The sequence below is a fragment of the Balearica regulorum genome, chromosome 21 (assembly GCF_011004875.1).
Source record: "Balearica regulorum gibbericeps isolate bBalReg1 chromosome 21, bBalReg1.pri, whole genome shotgun sequence".
Classification (NCBI taxonomy): Eukaryota; Metazoa; Chordata; class Aves; order Gruiformes; family Gruidae; genus Balearica; species Balearica regulorum.
Window position 1 is genome coordinate 1,068,522 of NC_046204.1, and position 21,475 is coordinate 1,089,996.

Consider the following 21,475-nt stretch of genomic DNA (forward strand, 5'->3'; position numbering starts at 1 on the left):
TTCTGTGATTCTTCTGTGCTCCGCCTGCTTTTCCGGCCTCGTTAGGCGGTTACAATAATGATAGTACCAGTTTCAAAGCAGCATCTGGGACTAGAGACAGCTTTTAAGTCTTGGCTTTAGGAATTTCTCCTAAGCTGTAATTGCCAGTAATTATCGCGGTGATGATATCTGTGTAGTGGTGATACAGGAGCAAACAGAGTCCGTCTTTTGACCGTGTTCTAAGAGAGGACTTTGAAATGATAGGTGCCCTGTCTGCTTCTACTTCAAAGGCTGGGAACTCTTCAGACCCAGCTGGCCCTTCAGTTCTCCAGTGGATGTTTCTGACACTGTAAATCAAGGAACTGAACTGAAAAACCTTTCTGTCATGCTTCATTACAAATATCAGAACAGCTTAGTGCTACCGCTCTGTTCCTGAAGAAAATACAGAGGTGAAGCCTAGAGGTGCTGGGAGGGATTTGCCCCCGGGAATTTGAAAAGCAAGCGCAGTAAAAGGACTATCGGCAAAACTTTTCTCAGGCACGGTTTTGTCCCTCATCCCCTCGCTCTAAACTTCTTTTGGGAGTTCCCATCGCAGCAAGCTTATTCCAACAGCCGGCAGATCTCCTGCCAAGCTCCCTTGTGCCGAGCAATCGAGGGCAGCGGAGCGCGCGGTTTCGGCGTTCGCAGGGATGCTGCGCAGCCTCTGTCTCACCCGCTGGAGCTGCTCCAGTTGGACCCGGCTCGGGCAGCGCGGGGCTGGGGAAGCATATGAACGGCCTCAGGATCTGACACACACGGGGCTGGCCTGAAATTGGCCTCGGTGCCTTTGAGTCGATAGGAAAATCCAGCAGCTGCTCTTCCTCTCCCCGCTGCACCGCGCGGTGCTCTGCCTTGCCCCCCTGCCTGGCGAGGAGCAGCGGTCTGCAGGGGCAGACAAAAAATGTGGGCATCCCAAAGCCAGTAGCATTTGATTTTATAAGACCTAGAGTACCAGATCGCAACATTTCCTGAAAGATCAGGACAACCCTTGCTCCGCACCCCCAGGACGCGGGCCCTGCCCGCTCGGAGCCGATGTCTGCTCTTCATCCTCGGGGCTGCGCTTCTCGTTGCTCCTGCTAACGTGAGGGTTTTGCGGCTGGCTGTGTAACTTTCCCGCATTAGGTAACACCAGAGGGTAGCTTTGCTCAGCCCTCAGTAATGAAACTTGAAGGAATGACGGCACTGTCCCGGAGGGGCTGGAAGTGGATTTTCCAGCAGCAGGACACAGCAGGATTTTTAAGCCTGGGTTCCATTAGTTCTGGCTCATTCAACATTTTCTGTGCCAGGGACTCCTTAAAACACAAAAGAAAACAGAAACATTGAAGATAAAGTATCTCTGTGCAGTTCTTTCCAGTCTGCAGCATCCAGATAGCCACAGGCAACTGAGGCCGTCAAAATATTTGCATCTCCTTGAGAACCTGCCTGGGCTGACTTCGGGATGTGAGGAGTCCGACAGAGCCCACCAAGGCTCGTGGAGACGAGGCGGTTCAGGGTGCTGTTGGGGGCAGAAAGGGGCCCGGGATTAGTCCTGAGCTCTCCTACATCGCTATTTCTTGGGATGCCTTTTCCTCCTCGTTTCTGAGCTTACGCGTGGCAGACGGCGGAGGCTGCGTGCGGCCAGGCAGTCCTTCTCCCTCTGGATGAGGAGGACGGTGTTTCCCGGCCCGTGCACCCAGCGGTTGTTGCGTTCGCAGCACCCCACCTCCGCCGTGTCCTCCGGGGCTTCTTGCGGCGCGTTGGAGCCTGGGCCGGGCTGGCAGGTAGCTCCGATCCCGAGGGCATCCCGGCGGATCTGCGCCCGATTGCCGGCGCTTCTGCTGCCTGAGTGACTGCAAATTGCTTTCTCAGCTGCCTCTGGAACACGAGGATTTCCTTCGTAATTTGTTAACAGCTCGTACAGAAAAACTGGTCTCTGCTTTTATTTTTCTCAGCTGCGCTTCCATCAGCGGGTTGGCACGGGAGAGCGGCCCAAGGTTTCCTTCGCGGGAATTCATGGTTCACCGTTGTTTAGGGGGTTTGGTGGAAACATTCAAACGGAATCAAACAACTAGACTGAGTTAGGATAAATATTTTCAGTGGCCACGTACAACACATGTGCTGTGCCAAATATTTGTTGTTTGTCTGATTTGCTGGTGGAGTAGTTTCAAGTTCTGCCAAAGGAGCTTTTAAAAAATCGCCTTCAAAAGTTTTATCTGCGTTTCAATTTTCGCATGTACACAACATCAAATTTCCAGGAAAGAAGCGTCGCTTTTATTTATTTCTGCTTCAGATCAATCCCTGCTTTACTGCCCCAGCTCCCACCCTGGAGCGGGAGTCGTTACAGGGACCTTCAGCTCGTACCCGAGCGCAGCTGTGAAATGCTTTGGGAAAGGAGAAAAGAGCCGGGGCGTGATGAGGACCTGGACGCTCCAGTCTCTCGTGGTCCCGATTAAAGTAAATTCAGAAGTATTTTCTTTGCATCAGCGATCGTTGCTAGGCCAGGTGGAAAAAAATGTCAGCACGTTTGAAACCAAATTCCTCATTGTATTTACACCCACAGTTAGGGTTGCGACTTCTGTTCGCTCCAGTCGCCTCGTTCTGCAGGAATTAACGCTCTCCGGGTGGCTCCTTGTTTCTTGCCTTTCAGAACCGCGTATTACACGGGCTACAGAGCGGTGTACAAGGCGAAGTACCAGACCGTGTACAGGTGCTGCCCGGGATGGTCCCAGCTCGGAGGGGATGCCGGCTGCCTCTACCGTAAGTGTCACGCTGTCGGAATGAGATTCTTCATTTGCTACTGTCAGTGTTGGCTTTTGGCTGAGGGTGCTCATTTCGAGTCCTGTGCCTGCAGTAAACGCTATAAAAATGTCTTCAAAAGGAACTGGGGGGCGTTGTTGTTTGCTTCTGGGTTTTTATTTTTATTTATTTTAAGTGCGTGTCAGAAGGATTTATCTCTGGCTTCCCAGGAAGCGCTGTGTGCTGCTTTCCGGTTTTGGAGAGTTTCCTCGTCGCAGCATGGAAGGCTTTGCAGAGGCACGTTCATTTACCCCGTTGCCAAGTGCTACTAAACATTGAAAATCGAGCCCAAACTAGTGTTTCGAATGGTGCCATTGGCAGAAGCTCTGGAAAGCTGTAATCCAAGCCCTGAGCGGACTTTTCATTACAAAAGCCAGTAATTGCTGTCTGTGTGATTGAACGTGCTGGTGATGGCTAATTTGCCGGCTAGCTGGTCAGTCCGGAGAGCCGCTTCCTTGGAAGAGGCAACCTTTGACGGATTGCGCACAGGCTGAGAAACCGGGCCCCGGTGCCGTGCCCCGGAAGGCACGGGCTTTTGCCGGGCACTGAAATTTGTCGGGCACTGAATTATTTTGGCTGGCAGCGTGCGGTCACTCAGTGGAGCATGTTCCTGGCCGTTCCCCGCTCCTCGCCCCGAGCTGCGGCTGAGAGCGGGATTCATTCATCAACGTGCTTGTAAAGGGACGCGACTCCTCGACTGCTTTGGAAAGGTGTGTGTGCCAGGTACTAGATCTGCTGGATTTAAGCCTCGCTGAGCCTGAGATACCCCTGCCAGAGGTTAGAGATCTCTGCAGCCCTCCCCTTCGTCTGCTCCCCCCGTTAGCCGAAGGGTGAGCGTTCTTGTTCGGGGCTGGTGGACTCCAGCAAGGGATGTCGCAGCGTCAACCTCAGAGGAGAAAGCGAACCGCAGCACGGGTGAAGTGATGGCACTCATAAGGTTTGAAGCGGAGACCCAGAACGCGAGACTTTGGGATTCTGTGGTCTGCTTTCCTCCGCTTTTGTGTTTGCTCTGGTGTAATCCTCTGCGAAACAGGCACGGAAGTGTCTACTCCCCGGCTGTGCGGGGAAGCTGCAATATCTATTCAGATTTGCACGTGACTCAGGCTAGGGATGTGCAAATACTAGTATAGAAGATGATTTTATGCCATTATTGCGGAAGACGGAGGCAGCGTTATCCTCGTGGGGCCCATATTCCGCCTCCCCCTCCAGGCTGCACCGCTTGACGTGGGAGGCAGATGCTGCGTAGCTCCCGACTCCTTCCCCTAAACGCTGCGGCCGCGTCCAGCTGGGGAAATATTTAACTTTAAACTTTGCTTTTGAGACGTTGAGAGCAAAGCAAGATCTTTGCTTGAATCAAACGAAGGTTTATCTGAGCGTATGTGTAGAAATAAATGTCACCATGAAGGCCGAATCACACGCGCTCCCTGTGATACCTGATTAATTCTCTGCCTAGTTGCATAACGGAGCTCTGGTCTTTTCTGAACTGGACTTTGGAGGTTCACTCCTGCCCTCGCCGAAGAGAAACCGCTTGCCTTTTAAGTCACAGGCAGGTGAACCAACAAAGCACTTGGGATCTGAGCTGCCTGGCCGTGGAGGGAATGAAAGCTAGCCGTGTCCAGCTCCATTGTGAAGGGGATTTTGATTGCGATTGACCTACAATAGAGGAAAATGTCTCCCACAGCTGGCCATCTTTTGTTCGGCGAAGAGGCTGCGTATACCTTCTGTGCCCTTTGGTGCCTCAAGGAAAGGTTTAAAAAAAAAAAAAAAGGAAAAAAAAAGGTGTGTCTAGCAAGCAATCTTTTTATCTTCTTATTCCAAAGCCTGCAACACCGGAGAGCAACCCTGCTGTGCCAGAGGAAACTCCCTGGGTGCCTAATAACCCACTGCCAGCGAGCGGATAATAACCGCGGATGAACTCGGAAGAGCGCGTTCTGTAATGATTTTTCCTGCCGAGGAAGTGAGTAATTCCATCCAGGAAGGAAGCAGAGAAAAGGAAAGCAAGCCGCTCAGGGCACGCTCTTATCTCCCCATCCTGGTCGTCGGGGCCAGCTCTGGAGCGGGTGGGCAGTGGTCTTCACTGGGCTGCTCACCGCAGAGGCGCTCGGGAAGGAAAAAGAGAGGGAGGCCCGGCTTTTTTGGAGACAGAATGCTTTGACTCTCCCTAGTACTTTCAAACCTGCTGCTGATGTGACAGCGAGCCGTTGGTGGTTATTTGCTTGTCACACATCCACCCTCTGTCTTGGAGCATTCACCCGCTCAGTCCCATTCGGGAAGGAAAAAGGTCAGAAGTCACCCTTTGCATTTTTAGCGTGGCACCGGGTTCTTTCCCTGTCTGATTACGGGTGGATTGACTTTCAGACTTAGCTTCTCGGCTTCAAGTGGCCTCTGAGATGCTACTTAAATTCCACATGGGCTCAATAACAGAGTTAAAGCCCTTGCTGATTAGGATGAGGGGCCTGCATGTCTGGTGATCCCCGTGATCTCCACTTTCAGCTCGAGATGTTGAAAAGCCGAGTCCCACCAAGTCTGTAGCTCTTGGGCTGCGTGGAGCAGGGGTTCAGCTGCAGACGTCGTATCTGCGTTCTCGGGCCAGCCCCTGCCGCCTTCAGAAACGACGGAATGAGGCAGGAAGGCACCGAGGAGAGCAGTGAGTACGGAAGAGGCTGAAGAGGAGACCATTACTAGGAGATTCAGCGCCAGTGACCTTGTCACGGTTGCAATGTCGCCTGTGAGCTGTGCAGGAGGTGCCAGCTCTGCCCTGACGGCGCGCTCCTGCAGAAGAGACGGGCTCTCTGCTCAGGCTGGGACCCGGCTGCGGCTGGGGACAGAGCCCGGCTCTGCTGCGCGCTGGGATGGAAATACCCCAGTCCATTCCTAACGAGCTGGCTCCAGGAGATGGAACAGCCTCGGCGAGCAGAGCCTGGCCGGGCCAGCTGCCCGGCACCCTGCACCGCAGTGCGATTTGCTGTCCGGGCACCTCCGCGGAGCTCTGGAGCTGCTGGTCTAAAGCTGCCGTCACTGGCCCTACTCGTCTGTAACTTGAGTTTTTATCCAGCCCTCGTTCGGATCGTGCTTTGCTCTGATTTTTAGCTCTGGTAGAGGTTGAGCCTGGCCCTAGGTGAAGAGGGAGAATTAACGTTCATTTGATGAGGAGGTGGGAGGAAGTATCGGAGTCGGAGACACGATGAAAATCCCTCCGAGCATCCCCAAAGGCCGAGTAGAAAGCAGTTGAATTTTAATCGCCTCATTAAAAGAGAAACTTTTATTAGTCACAAATGGCCTATTAAAAGGCTCCAGGGTGAGTTACCCCGCGCCGAACCGTGGGTCTTACTGCCAACTCTGCTTAGCTTTAGCATGTCATCCGTCGAGCCGGGGAGGAGCGCTCGGCAGGGCTCGCCGCAGTAGCCGCGTTCGCTCCGCAGGCACGGCCGAGCCCGGCTCGCTGCACGGCCCCGGGAGCTGGGGCACGCAGGGGCAGCTCCGTTATTTGTGATACAGGTCGGGAGGCTCGGCAGGAAATGTGTTCAGTTAACGATTTAATTTCTGTGTTAGGCTGACTTTGTACATCCCCTCTTGGCTCCCGGAGGCTCATTGTTTTGTCAGCTGAAGGGCTTTGACTGAACTTCTGAACCTTTCGCCCAGGATCAAGCCTAGCACTGGTTAAACTTCTAACGTACGCTCCCCTGGGAGACCGTCCTTGTCCCCGCAGGGGACACCGTGTTGCACTGCGGTGAGCCCGTACGTTGGAGGAGAAACGCTGTTCTCCATCGCTCTTCCTTTTAAATCAGTCTCTTGTCTCTGACTTCCCAAGAATCCTGCCTTGCTAAATCCTTGCAAGAGCTATCGTCCAGCCTTTCAAACAGAAGATGACGATGCTTTCTGTAATTTATCCTTTCTTTCCCGTTCCCCAGAACAGCGCCAGTACCCTTTTCCCAAATTTCCATTGCATTAAGTTACGTCGCTCTGAATTAGGAGGTAGCTTGCAGAAGGCTTGGCAAGCGCAGGGGAGGGAGACCCGCAGGCCCCTCTGGGCTGGGAAGTAGGTTATTCCGGTTTCCACTCGCTATGTGCCAGCCCGAAGCACAGAGCAGGGAATTGTCCGGGTCATTCAGGAAATCTGGGGCGCAGCCAAGAATAACACCCGTATCGTCTAATCCCCGATTCGTGTCGCTGCGATTGCTTCTAATATTTTCCATTGTCGTGCTTTGGGTCTTAGCTGAACTGAGGGCAAACAGGGCATCGTGCAGCCAGGCTCAGCTCCACTGGCACCCTGTCTAAAGTCCGGACTTTAGGTGAATAAGGTGAAGGATTCGGGGAAAACCAAACCACCTTATTAGGCAATTTGCCCACTCGGTCAATTCTGTCTAATAGGGTTGAGGCCTGAAGGAAAGGGGGAAAGCAGAAGACAGCCCTTCTCGCAGGACTGGAGCTGGCAATAGCTTAAGGCTGCACCCCAAGAAAATCTTGTCGCGTACCCGGAGATGGGAATCGCAATGAAACGCTCGCTGCCAGGAGCTCCTGCGGCCTGGCCGGCCGGGAGGATGCGCACGGGGAAGTGTTACGATGGCAGGCGACGCACGGCTCGGCTGAGCGGGGTGCTGGGCAAAGAGTTTCCCAGCCTCCAGCGTTCTGCACCAGCCGGCCGGCACAGGATTGATACGGGATCGCTATGGTCCCCAAGGATACGCGGCTCTGAAAAGTGACTAAAACATTGGATGAGAAGATAACTGGCTTTCTGAAACAACATTTCATCACTGTTTCATTAGTGTGGGTAGATGAGTATTTGGGCTTCAATGCTGCCTTTGTATTACTCAATCATCTTTTTTTTGGGGGCTGGGGAAGGGGGATTTGAAAAATCATCGGGTCCTTAAAAGAGCCAACGCTGAGGCTTAAGCATTTCGGCTCCAGCGCATGTAAGGCGCGCAGTTTGGGGAGTTCGGATGTCAGCGAGGACAAGACTTGGAACGAGCTGAAGTTATCGCTCCGGCCGGCCGGGTCAGCAGCAAGTACCACCAAAACACGACTGCCATTTGCACGCCTGCCAGCAGAGCTGTCATCGGGAGGGAAGGGCTTTTTCAGGCGTGACAAGCTGAGACCCACAGGCTTTGGGTTTCTTTTGTGCAGGTGGTACCTGCTCTTTCCCACCTCCGATTGTGTGGGTATGTCTTAACATTTCAAATTATCTTTGAAAATGCATTGGTAGCGTTGCAAACGTATCTTCTTGTGTGCGCAAAATGTCCTGTCAATGTGCCCAACAATGCGAACGCTTCCTTGCGCTGTTTCCATCTGTGATTCCTTTTTCCTCTGAACGCACAGTTGGTGTTTTGGAGTCGGCACAGAATATTTTCTGCCAAGTGTGTTGGAGCCATTTTTGAAGCCTGCACGGGATGCCTTTCCCCCCCCCCAGTTATAACGACACAAAATGAAATGTGTAATCACAGAGCTGCTCTTTCTGTTAGTAATTAGTTACAGCTTTGGCCGGAATGGGAAGAGAAACCGGGGGGCTCCCAGCTGGCAGGTAGGAGGGAGAACTTACGGGCAGAGTGCATGTGGAGCCCTGAGTCCGGTGAGCGCTGATACAGTCCTTTTCTGGTGGTCCTGTGTCACACGGAGCTTTCTGAGTTAACCACAGGCTTCGTACCTTCAGTCGGTAGCTGCAAAGGTGCCGTTTCGTCCCCGGCCTGGGGCAGGGTCCAGAGCTTTCTGGCCAGGGACTTGCCCACCGGCCGGCGCCCCGGACCACGCGTGCCCTCCTCGCCGGGCAGCGTCACCGCTGTCTCGTGGGGCCTCGCCGAGCACAGCTGACGGTCGGTTCCCGGGCTGAACCTGCTGGAGATGTGCTTCATTCTCCAGCTTTTTCCTTAAGGCAGTCAGGACGTGGCAGCCTTGCAGCGTTAGAGAAGAAAAAATGGCTTTTCCAGGAGTTTTCATTCATTCATTCATTCATTCATTCGTTTGGTCAGTCAGTCTGCCGGCACTCCTGCGCCCAGGCAGCGTTAAGGCAGGAGATGCTGGCGTGTTGTTTTCCCGCGTGACGTGAATTTAGCGTGAGGAGTTGCAGACACGTTGTGAGAGCGGCCAGGAGCACGTGGGACTCTGCGGTCGGTCTGAAACGTCTTGGGCTTTTTCTTTCCAAAGTTAAATCCTCGAAAACGTTCTTTACCCTGACTTTTACACAGCCCGATTGTTTAAAAGAAAGCGTGCCTGCTGAAGTTTGGAGGAGAGGCCAGTCCCGATGTTCTGCAAGGTGCTTTTCTTGAGCACGAGGAGTTGCTCATGGCTGGGGCCAGTTCTGACCGTGGCTCTGGAGTGGGGTCACAACTGCTTGTGCTCGACTGACACTAACCAGCACCTCCGCTGCCCCCGGGTGTGCCTTGGGATTGGGATAACCCCTCCCTCTCCTAGCAGGAGAAAAACATTGCACTCTTTTTTTTTTTTCCCCCCCTATTGCTTCCACTAAAGCCAAAGCCAGATCTCATCTTTGCTTCAGCAGAGGAGGCTTTCCTCCGGACGCGGTCTGTGTTTGCAGGTTGATGGTTCGCTTGGTCTGTTGGCAAGTCGCTTCGGCCGGCGCCCGTGCGGGGCAGCAGCCTGTTTCAGCCGGCACCCGATCCGCGGTGAATCGCGCGCTTGGCTCCACCGGCCTTTGCTCGCCTGCGTTCTGCGCTCTTTCTAGCACACCTGCGTTTCTGAGCCAACGGGTTTGGGGTTGCCAGGTCTGTCTTTTGTAACTGCGGCTACTCGGAATAATGACGTTCTCTGGAGCCATCGGCTGGACCGGTGGGACAGGAGGGCCCCTAACGCAGGTGGCCGTGACGCAGTTGGCAGTTGCAGCGCGTTCCTTCCCGGGATGCCCAACTTTAATGCCCAACGGTCCCCGTTGCTGCTGTTGGCCCAGGGCTGTCCGCAGTCCGGCCCCGGCTGAGCAGGGCTCTCGGGGCAGTTTTCCTCCCCACCCCCAGCGGGCTTGGATTTGGTTACGGTTTGTCCAATGGAAGTGAAACGGGAAAGGAAAAGATGACGTGCAGGGGAAAGAAAGAAAAGAGAAGTTGGCCGGCAACACAGCTATGTCCAGATCAGTGAATAGAGAGCAGATTTCATTGTCCGAATCTTTAAATGGCCTTAAAAAGGAAGATAGGCGCTTGTTCTGCGTCCTTACACTTTGACAAAGCACGGCACACGTGACAGCACCACTTGTTAACAACATTTCTGCTTTTGAGATGAGCATCTTCTAGCGGGCGATATAAAATATTGGCTGCTCTTCACAAGTTACGAGAAATAGGTGTTTCACTGGAAAAACACATCCTTGTTCGTGGTTTTATTTAGACGATTTGAAAAGGTGGATTTCAGAAGCCTAATTGAGCATTCTCTGTCTCCGTGTACATTTTACACTTCACTTGGTGAGGACAGAGAAATGTGGCTGCTCAGGCTTACTTACAGCTTAGCTCGATTTCACCCTCCCGCCCGTCCCAAAGGCGACGCCACGTTTGGGTAGCCGCTCTCCAGGAAAGCTCGGCGGAGAGGCGGGAAGCAGCCGCTAGCGGTGTGCTCCTGAAAGATGCCTCCGATTTCAAAATCTGTACGTCGTCTGCGCTGCCACGAGGTCCGGCGTGATTCCGCGTGAGGCGTTTTCTGAGCGCGTTACCCACTTGTGGGCAGGAACAGCGTGATTTCACCCACGGCCCTGCGGCTCTGCTGATGTTTTCCTGCGAATTCGCACTTAGCCGCACTTTAAGAGAAGCACTTAGACATTGCCTGAGGTATTTTAGTTCCTGTCCCCAACTCTGAGAGGCTTTGTGTACGGTTCGAGTGTCGCGTTGCCACCCAGAAAAGAGTCGCCTTGCAAAAATGGCTCAACGGTGGTTTTGGAACTGTTCGAGTTTGCTAGAGGGCTGCGGGAAGGGGTGTCAGTGAACGGGTGTTTCTTAGTGCAGGAACACTTCTGCTCGTGAGCTCAGGAATTCTTCTCTCCCTCCTCCTTGCAGCCGTCTGCAGTTACGGGCTTTGTTTCAACGGTGGGAATTGCATAGAGGGATCTTCGCAGCTCTGCCACTGCCCCTCTGGTTTCCGAGGACCTCGCTGTCAGCATGGTAAGCAGTCGTTTCAAATTCTTCCTTGGCCTTTGAGTCGGAAGTGGAGAGGATAAAGAGCGAGGGATGCCCCGATATTTTTTTTTTTATCCTAGCCATTGTTTTATCTGCCAAACTCCAATAATCTGCTCTCTGCTTTTCTTGGCCACTGTTTGTAACGTTTGGGGAACTTGGATGTTTGGAAAGGAAACGCTTATCATGACTCGCTGTGAAACACAGCTCCGTACCGTACAATAGCCTTTATTCCCGGCTGCCATCGGCGGAGGGATTTGCTGGAATCGGAGAAGGAACCTGATTAAAGTTGGGTCAAACAAAGAAACCCTGGGGTCATGGCCCGCGGAGTGAAGCTCAGCCCGGGGAAGCGTGGCGATGGGCTGCCACAGCAGAAGGGAAAACAGTTACGCTCTGACTAGGCGGATCAGTTATGTCTTTGGCCAGGCTTTATTCTGGGGCTGCTGAGCTGTATTTGATTCACCTCCGTGCAATATACAAACTCTCTCTTGAAGGTTATCGAGTTTCCTAAGTTTGCTAATTGAGAGATGTTCTGCTTTGGTAACGTGACGGTCTATAGCAAACCACCGCGAAAGGCTGGAAGGGCTCTCGCTGCCGTGTGTACGGTGAGCGACAAGGTGCCTCGTGCTGTCCTGGGGAGGATCGGTGTCCTCTCTTCCCTCCAGCTGCTAAGGCTGCAAGGGCAGTAACAATTACTCAAATTATCTTACTGATACTGATTTTTAACAGCAAGTTAACTAATAAGACTTTTTTTTTTTTTTTTAACCATCCGTAAGCGTGTATCTCTCCCTTCAGAGACGCGTGGTTCCGTGCTCTTCCAGAAGCAGAGGCAGGCGTGGGGAGGGAGGGGAGCTGGCACCGGGACCTGGTCTCTTCCCACCGAGAAGGGCTGGAGCGGAGCGTGTTCTGCAGCGCCCCAAACCCTCCGACCCCAGAGCAGCGGGAACAGAGGGCAGGAAGGTGACGCCGTGGTTAATCAGTTCAAGGACGGCGCGTGTCTTACCGCTGCGTTTTAGGAGGGCAGGCAGCAGCTCTTGCCGCTCTGGCTTGCGAGGAGACACGAGCACCAGCTCCGCGGCGGACGGGGCTGCAGCGGCTGAGCCAGCCTGCTCTGGCGCGTTTTTATGGTGCGTCTGTTTTAAGGAACTTTAATTGTTGTTACGATGTCAGTTTAGAAGTGCTTAAAAGGCCCTTAAGTCCCATTTAGAAAATGCCCTTAAAGAAAGAGGATTCTCTCTGTCAGACACAAACTGTAGCTCAGCCAAACCCTCGGTGATGCCCTGGACTTCAGGCTCAGTTCGTTCCTCACGCCGCCTTTGCTGCCTGTTGTTACCTGGGTCAGAGCTGCGTGTGTTACAGTCGGAGGCTCTCCCTGGCCTCGGCCGCAGCAGGGCTTCGTGCGTGGTGGTTGTGAGTCCCCTGCCCCGCGTTCCAGCGGTGGCACAACTTCCCAATTAGGCGACGAAGCCATTTCCTTGGTAATAATAAGAAAAACGAGTCTCCCCGAGCCCAGGCGTACGGCCCACGGGCCTGGCTGCTGCTCTCTTGCTGCGGGGCATCCCAACCCGAGCTCCTTCCAGAAACACGGGCTCCGCTTGGCAACCAGTGGCCCCTCGGCCAGGCCGGTGGGATTTTGGTGGAGCCTGGGCATTGTTAACAGAGAGGTGGCACGGACCCGTCTGACGCGAGGCCGAAACCCCTCCTGGAGCACGCCTGAGACGGTTCTGTCGGGGCCGCGGGTCCGCATCTCTGCCCGAGCCTCCCGTTACCAGCAAGCTGGCAGCTCGGAAACAGAAACAGGGGGTGCTTTGTCCCCTGTGCGCAAACGGGACCGGTGTCGGGGCACGGCACGACCCGCTGCGTGGCAGAAGCAGAAGCAGCTGGCAGCCCGCTGTGGGGGACGGCGGTGCCCCGCGGGGATGCGGGGGGGTGCGGGTTTCCCCGGGCTGAGCTCTGTGCGGCCACGCTCGGGTCTAGCAGTGCAGGAAACAGGGCGATGCCCGGGAAAGGGAGCAATCCGGCTTTCACCCGCTGGTCGCTGGAAGCTCTGTGGCTGGTTTAATGCTAACAGTTTAAATTCTGCCTTTTAAGTAGGATGAAGAGGATGCTGCTTAGTATAAAAACAATTTGCAGTTTGTTTTGCTTTTTTTGCTTTATGTTTCTAAAATAGTCACGCTGCAGACACAATAGTAACCTGAGTCCAAAATATTTACTCCCCAGCGGCAGTTTAAACACACTAAAAATACCGCTTCCCTCGCATCCTTTGAGCCCCGAAGGATCAGAGCGTGGCTCCTTCTCGGAGATGTACACACTGCCGCTTAGGTTCACGTTTGCACGTGTTACGGGGGTGCCAGGAAATAAACAGTCCTTTAATTGTCCCTGCAATTCTTTTTACCATAGCTTCTCTCGTACAAATTAATAAAATAAACGTTAGGCGTTTTCCTGTACAGAACCTGAGAGGTAAAAAACATTTTCACATTTGGCAATGTTTAGCAGTTCCCGCGATTATAATTGGTTGCAGCTTTGAAAATAAAGCACGTGTTTCTGAGACCCCCAAATACTTTTTTAAAAGGGGAACGACTGGCTTATGTTGGAGAGGAAGAGAATACAGAGTACAGGAAGAAAATAGAGTACATCTGTAGTTCCGCTGACGTTACCCCCCTTGGACGAGGGACCTGAAGTTGCTGCTTTGGGTCTCAAAAGGTCAGCCTGGGGACGGCTGAAGATTCGCTTTTATTTTCCCATCCTGCAAACCCCGCTGCAGGATCGCGGCTCGAGGCAGCAGCGTGCGTGCCCTCGGGGGGGGTGTGCCCGCGTCGCCTGCCTACGGCGGGAGGGGAACGCTCTGACGCTGCTGCGGGTCACAGCCCGCTCCCCCCGATTAACGGGTCCTTGGTGCAAGAAGCCTTTGCCCTTGTCTGGGGAAAAGGATGCTCTGGTCAGAAATCTCTGGGCCTGATCTTAATGGTATCACTTTTTCTTCTCTGGAAAGAAATACAGACGCGTTTGTTTTAAAGGCAGGCCGTTCTCTGTCCTGGCCAGACTCTTATCATACCTTTCAGCATGGGATATTTTTACTGGCCAGCCTAGAGCAGCCGCAATCCTGTGTTTGCCCTGGCAGGAAAACAGGCGGTGCCCAATCAGTCTGGCTTCCAGGGGTGAGATGCTGTCCTTCCTGCTCTCCTGAGCTGTTGAAAGCGATAATATTTGGGCACTCTCCATCTGCGTTAAATCATCTCGCTTTGAAGGCAGACCTCTCGGTAGGGCTGCACGAGCTCTTTCAGGAAGGTCTGCAGTACGTCTTGTTTACCCCTCTGGGTTTCAGCACCTTTTCTGTTGCCTCTTGCATCTCGGTGGCTTTTTGATGCTGGTAAGTGCTGTCAGCGTAAAGATTTGTCTTCTTTTTTTCCCCGTGCAACGTGGCATCTCCAGCGTGGGGTAAGCGGGGCTTTGCTAGGGCAGCAAACCAGAGGAGGAGGTTGAGCCGAGCAACGTTACAGCGCCTGCGGAGGCTGTTTCTGACTGGGGCAGCGCTGGCTTGTCCCGAGCTCCTTCGTTCTCTTCCACGTCTGGTAGATGAAAGGGTTGTAAATGGAGTGTTTGAGGTTTGGTTCGGGCTGAGACTCTCTTTAGGAGCTCCCTTCTTTGAGCTTGGGCGTAAATGACCTTTCTGTGCAGGGCCCATTGCTGGGAGGGAGGGGGTGTCGGAAAACCTGGGCTCTGCTCCAAGCCTGCCCTGCCTTCCCAGGGATCCTCGGACCATCCGACGCTTCGGGGTCCGGTTTTGGTGAACTCAGCGTAGCCGCGTGAACGCAGCGGAGCGGCTCCCCGCACGGCTCCGGCAGCGCCCGACGCCTCTGCACGCCGAGGGGTTGCGTGTTCGTGGCGGGGACCGTCCGTCCGCGGGACGGGGAGCATAAAGGCTGTTGTTGTTTGCGTCTCGTACTGTAAATCAGCCGCTCGGCTCCAGCGTTTGCTCACTGAAAACCTCACGGCGGAGTGGATCGTTTCAGCAACACTCAGGCTTTGGGGGCTCTGGTGTGGGAACTTTGCTGTGCTGTAGGGACGGGACCTTTCCTAATTAGCCCGGCCGCGTTTTGAAGGATCGGCCAAACCAAATCTTCTTTAGCTTTGCACAAAGGAGAGGTCAACTGTAAGCAAGCAGGGCCCGTGATTAGTGTCTGCTTTTGCAAGGCCAGCTGAAATGGCTTTGTCGGGCTTCAGGAGACCATTATTGCCTCTTTCTTCTGTAGCACTGCCCTCATTTACACAAGCATTTGACATGCCCTCGGTGTTGTTTGATTGACTAATGACCCTATTTCTCCTGCTAATCTCTTCGGGCTGTTCAGTTGGAAGCCTTTGCCTGTGTCAGGGCACGGGCTGCTGGGGCGGAGGGGTGGGAGAGAGGGGCTTGCTGCAGCCGCGGGGCTGGAGGGGCTTTGCGGAGAAACCCAGGACCGCAAAGCCCGCGAAGGTGCTGAAGGCAAAACGGGAAAGGTTTTGTCTTTGGAAGCAAAGGAAAACACCTTGTAGGCTCTTCTTGGATCCAGGGGCCAGGTGCTTCTTTCCGAGATGGAAGCACACCACCGGCGAGTGTGCACGTGCGATAACGCTTGTTTGGGCGCGGGTGACTTCCCCGCTCCAAGGGGACCCCGGTGCCGATTTCAGAAGCGCAGCAGACAGATATTGTGTTCGACGTTTCATGGCTTTGCAGTTCACAAGGCCGATTTAAAGTCCGTTTGTGGGACTAAATAGCAGCAATTGTTCTTCAGCTGTCAGTTTATTGGAGAGAATCCACTGTTAATAATACCAGGGCTAAATTAAGCAGAGCACTTCTCCAACAGCCAAGAAGTCCAAATACTTTTATTTATAAACAGCCTCCTGATTCAAAGGGTGAGCCTTCTGCTGGGGAGGGGGGAGAGCCCCAGCCCAGAGGAGGTTGCTGCCAGCCCGCAGCACCGCCGTGCAGCTCTGCCTGCCGGGGTTTTCTCTCTTTTTGGCTCAGGAAGGCAGCGGAACAAGGGCGGCTTGTGCAGAGCTCTGCACCGTCCTGCGCTATCGGCTTGTCCATCAGCCAACTGTTAGGTATTTAATAGCTGGCAAACAGGTAGCGCTGAACTCTTTGAAAAAGTTAGGGAGAGGAAACAAGCCAAGGCTATGTAGGGGTTTGTTCAGTTAAAAAAAATAAAAAAATCTTTTGTGAAGTGAGTTTGGAAGAAAAGGGAAAATGTGCTGAGGCTGGGGAACAGCTGGGGTTGTACCTGTGGAACAGGTTTCCTCGCGCTTCCAGCTGTAGGACATCCTGGGGTCCAGCGTCCTTGGCCGAGATGCACGGCGCGCTGTTCATCACGGGCTCCCCGGCGCGACCTCGGTCTTGCAAATCTGGACATAAGCGCGGGGCAGTTACTCTGTGAATAACTTCAGAGTTCATATGATTTGAGTTTCTAAAGGTTAACTGAAGTACAGCAAACAGCTTTTTGCACGTACACTATCGCTTTTAAAGTCGTCCAGCTTCATCGATGAGTGATGGAGCATAGGCGTGGGCAAAGATCTTACTGACACATTTGTTCAAAGGACCGTGGTAGTGGGTGAAAAAGAGCTGCTAGTTTAAGAGAATAAAATCTTTAAAGGCCTTAGTGAATTCGAAATATGGCTTGCTTTGTTCTTTTCAAGCTTTCCTTGGGTTGAACTCAAGAATTAAGGATTTCATTATCATTTATAGAAACGATTGTATTGGGTGACAGAAAACGCATGTCTCAGACCTTTAGATGAGTTGCAGCCCTCTGCTTGGATTTTGGCAAATAAATGAGAGAGGAATCCTATCGCCGACATTGCACTGGTTTGAAATTTTCGTATCGATCTTTACTGCTCCTCACGTTAAGGTCTGTCAGGGGTCAGAAAAGCTTGGAAGGAAACTGCTTATCGTGCCATCTGGAGACGACCAAATCCACCCTTTGTTTTGAGGGATTCGTACCTTGGGCCAAGTCATGTGAAGTACTTGATGCCGTCTTCCAAGCCGCGCATGTTTTCCCTTTGGGGAGGATCGGAACTCCTCAGCACCTCCCGCGATCGCCTCCTTGGTTGCTACAGCACCGGTACCATGGCGAAACGTCCGGCCCCGCTCCGATCTCCCTTCACGGATTTCCGCAGGCGTTCGCAGCCAGCCATGACCAATTACAAAGGGGGTTGTGTTTGCAAAACCTCGGCGACTTGCAAAGTGGAGCTGGGGGATCCCAAGAGCTTTACATTTCTGAGAGCTATGTAGCCTACCCTAAGTATTTTCTTCTCGTAAACCATCTGTTGAAAGTCAGACTGTAAGCACGGAGGTGAGTCGAGGGATATTTATATAGGAGAAGAGAATATTTTCCAAGCCATGAAAAATACTCCAGCCTAAAAACACCACTGGCATCCCATTGTGTAATTGGTAAAAAGAAGAATTTGGTAGACAAACACCACGTAGACTGAATTAACGCTGAATCCTTGGACTGTTACTGGAGAGGACGAGACCGTCCCCCAGGTCAGGTAGCCAAGGGCCAGCCCAAGCCTGCAGTTGCTCGCCCAGCTGGCTGCTTTCTTGAAACGAGAGAGACCCGTAACAACCTTCTGCGTTTGCCCGGTCTGCTGTAGGGAAGAGACGTGGCACAGGGTGGCTCAGCCCTGGGGACCTGTGATCTTCCCTTTCTCCTGGGGTTCTTGTGAAAATTGGCGGTGCGAGGATCCACGCTGGCCATAGGCTCAAGGGGATGGGTTCCAGCTAAAATAGGAGGTTTGGTGAGTGAAATGAGGAGTGAAGGCCAAAGTAGAAAAGATAAGCATTGCTGCAAACCTTCCTGGCATTTTTAGAATTCATTTATGCTTAGATGCGTAGTACGGGCAATAAATCATCAGTATGTTACGCTTTCAATTTCTGGGTTTGAAAAGGTTGGAGAAAACATGTTTTTATTCATTCTGTGCTGCCTTCCCCAAGGCATCTTTTTAAAGCGGTGTTCTCTAGCAGGCGATAACATCTTTTAACAGCCTCTGAAACTCCTTATCTCCACCTCAGCCATGGGTTTTCCTTTAATTTTTGCTTCGTTTGTTGTGTTTCAGTCCATTTCCTCTCCTTTGCTGTATGGTCTCAGTGCTGCAGTATAATTTGTGTAACCGTTCAAGAAAAAAACTTCTGTTGAGGTTCCGGTCATTACAAATACTCTTTTTTTTTTCTGGGAAGATGCTCAGAGGATTCCCACTCCTGAGATTTAATTTATGAGAGTTATGTGGGAAAGGGAGGACACTTTCCATATATCCTCGATCTAAGTTCAAGTGCTTGTGCATTCCCGTTGTGCAATGCAGTTTTTTTCACTTGGGCTGAAGCTTGCTGTTCTGTGCAGCCTTAACCCAAACGAAGCTGTTTGATAGCGGAGGAGGAGGAAAATCTCCCACTGACAACCCCCACAAAGAAATCAAGGGTGGCACCAGCCAGTGGAGGAGTTCGTTGCAGTCACTTTCTACTGCTAGCTACGTTGCAAAAGTTCAGACGAGAAATGGTATCTGTGGAAAGGGGAATGCTCCTGAGACTGGCACCGGGTTCAAAGAGCAAGCTGAGGGGCTTGGCGCCTCGTTTTATCCTCAGGTTTCCCGTGTGCTTAGCTTGTGCTCATCGATTACAGCTATGCTAGGGTTTTAAATTGATGCTGTAGTGCGTATATATGCGTATGCATGTATATGAACAGTAGGCTATCGTAGTTCATACATGGTTTATGGTATATTAATACCACCTATAGCTAGTATTTAAAAATACGTATCGCATTTTAGCGGTCCCCTCACTGGAAACATGGAAATGATTTGCAGTGGAGTGACTATTCCCTGCCTGGGGAGTCTCTATCTTTCTAGCCCTAGATAAGCACACAAACCCTTTGGGCACAGCCTGTGCCCCGCGCACCGTAGGAAGCCAAGTCCGGACCCTGCTGCTCTCCGAGTTGCCGCTGTGCCGGCCCGGCAGACACCCTCTGCGTGCGGTGCTCTTATGGCGGCGATGGCGTTGGCACCAGGTTGGGGTTCGTAGGGCAGTGGTTGGGGAGCAAGCTGTGCCGTGCAGGGGCTGGAGCCCTGTCGTCGTCTTCAGGCTCCGTGGCCGGTCCCCGGCTGCCCGGACGCGGGGCAGGAGTGCCAGCGGCTGGCAGCAGGCACACGGCAAGCGTTCGGCAGCAGAAGCAGCTCTGGACGGAAAGGAGGATCCAGGCAACCCTTGCTATTCTGGGCTGAGATTTCCCAGTCCCAGCATGGTTGGTTTGCTCCCAGACATGCTTAATTTTATGGGACTTCAGTTTCTTGGGGTTCGTCTTGCACACACGGACACATGTGCTGTGTATTTCTGTTCAGACAGGGTTTCTTTGCATAATTCAATGTTCGTGGGGCCTCTGTAACTCCCTGAGGTTCCCGTTGGCTACAGGGACACCTGTTAGACCCTCGGTCTCTATATGCCAGCCAAAAAACTGGTTTGAAGGCCAACAGGTGTTTCTAGTTTGCCATACGAGAATGCATATTAACTGTCTTTCTTCCCGCCTCCCCAAGCAAGGAAAACCACAGTTGAATCTGGAAATTCTCCGCTCGACACCAGAACAGCAGGCGGCCCTGCACGGGGGTGCCAAGAAGTCCAAATGGGCTCCCTTCTCCCCGGCGGGCCGTCTCGCACGCTCACGGGCTAGACGCCGGGGCTGCTGGCCTTTAGCTGCTCTCTGCAGTCATGCGTTTGTGTTTTACTTTGCATTTTTCCTCTGCAACGTTAGCCGAAGAGCCTGGCGTGCTGCGGCCTGTAGGACACCGTGGTCGTTGTTGGCCTTGCGTGCAGCCGCGCAGATCGTGGGGCAGGCCGGTCCAGCTCCAATTGCTCACGGCCAGCGGCCGTCAGTGGGTTTGCAGCGGAAGCAGTTTGTGATGTTTTTCACCCTGCTAGGTGCATCTGCCTCTCTCGGATGCCTTCGGTCCACGCTTCTCGAACAGGGCTTGCCGGGGGCAGAGACTTAACACTGACATCGTGGATTTGAGGCGGGACTCTGCTGCGGATGGGCTAAGCTAACGCAAATGAACGGTGACAGCAAAGCAGGAGAACAGCCCCTGTTTGCAGATTAAAATATTTTTTTGAGAGAGGTTTAAGCGGCCTGTTTAAAGACTGGATGGACCATTACAGAGGTCCACACCAGCTCTTGGCTCTTGCGGGCGGGAGCTGGTTTGAATCGTTGATGATGGAAGCCAGTTATGCCGATTCACGGTCCTAATCTGATTGTCAGAGATCAAAGGGCCCAAATAATGTGGTCCTGTGCAATAAATGTGAGCGATCGTAGGGTGCTGGGTTCCTTTCAGTGGTTTAACGATATAGCGTGCAGTGGATAAAGGGGACGGGGGGGGTCTTAAGCTGTTAAAGAGAATCCCGGGGATATTGTGCCTTTCCTCGGCATACCATTGCGTTTTGCGAGGCGTCTTGGGTTTCAGCGCAGCAGATGCTGAGCTAATGGCTGCCAGATGTATGTCATTAGAGGATACCTCTTTTACCAGCTGCAAATTGTCCATCACTTCCTCTACTGTACATTTTCATCAGCAGCAGCTTGAGTTCCCACAATTTACTGCTATCTCAGATGTTATCCAGCTTCTCTCTAACTGATAATAATGGGCTTGTGCAGCCCAAACCAATCACGTGTGGAAAAGTCAAATAATGTATTTCGATTTGTGTCTGTTCAGGAGCTCAGTTCTGATTTGCCTTGATAAACTTGCCCGGAAAATTATATTCTGCATTTAACTTGTAAAATGAATTGCTAGAAGACTCCAAGGATTTAAGTGAAAGAGTGCCGGAGATGTTTTTGTACTTATGTGAGAGTAAGGCATGGCTTTTCACTTTATGGGCTCTGGTGTAACAGGATACGCTCCTTGAAAATGCACATGTTTAAACTGAAGAAGCGGTTAAAATAGAGCATTAAGCCGTGCAGACAGTATGAATACAGAGTGCATCATGGCATATTTGGGGGTAGACTCATTATGAAAACGTTGGTACTTTACACAGGCTTTTAATCAGAAGGAATCTGAGGTTTCTGTGAGGTTTCAGGTGTGGTGATACCTCTCCACGGCACGCTTAGTTCTGTGAAGGTGCCGTTTTCTACATCTTTGGAAGTTCATTCCTTCCTGCATGTATTTCCCAGGCAGAATGCTTCAGCAAATGATTTTCTTGAAATGGTTTGTAAGGTTTTTGGGTTTGTGGTTTGTTTTTTTTTTTCCCCCCAAACCTTGAAAAAAGGCTCATTGTAAGGAAAACAATGCCGCTGGCTTCCTTTCCCGAGAACTTTCTGCTGCTGTTGACACCGTTCTCCTTTGCGGAGCGTCCGTTTGGGCTGTGTCTGGTGCAGGAGGAGGAAGGCGAGAGCTCAGCGCCGCGCAGGAAGATGCCTGGATGGGTGCACGGTACTCCTACAGCCAGGCCGCAGGAGATCAGGGAAAAAGGACTCTGGTCTCTTAGAAGGAAAGTGTTTGGAGGTGTTTGTGCCTCCATTTCCCATTCTGCGGTACCGAAACCTTCCATGGATGGAAATGCAGCACCTTTCTTGTGCAGC

At 52.5% G+C, this 21,475-nt stretch overlaps 1 protein-coding gene across 10 annotated transcripts in view; it reads left to right on the plus strand.

The window, feature by feature from the left end:
* Positions 1 to 21,475, plus strand: part of MEGF6 (multiple EGF like domains 6) — a 98,479-nt gene that overhangs the window by 6,782 nt on the left and 70,222 nt on the right. For 8 of the 10 annotated variants that reach the window (XM_075773520.1, XM_075773521.1, XM_075773525.1 and 5 more), the window contains 2 exons: positions 2,645 to 2,754; positions 10,779 to 10,883. In XM_075773520.1, the coding sequence (XP_075629635.1) occupies positions 2,645 to 2,754; positions 10,779 to 10,883 (215 nt within the window). The remainder of the gene's footprint in view (positions 1 to 2,644; positions 2,755 to 10,778; positions 10,884 to 21,475) is intronic. The other 2 variants (XM_075773528.1, XM_075773530.1) reach the window with 1 other exon arrangement.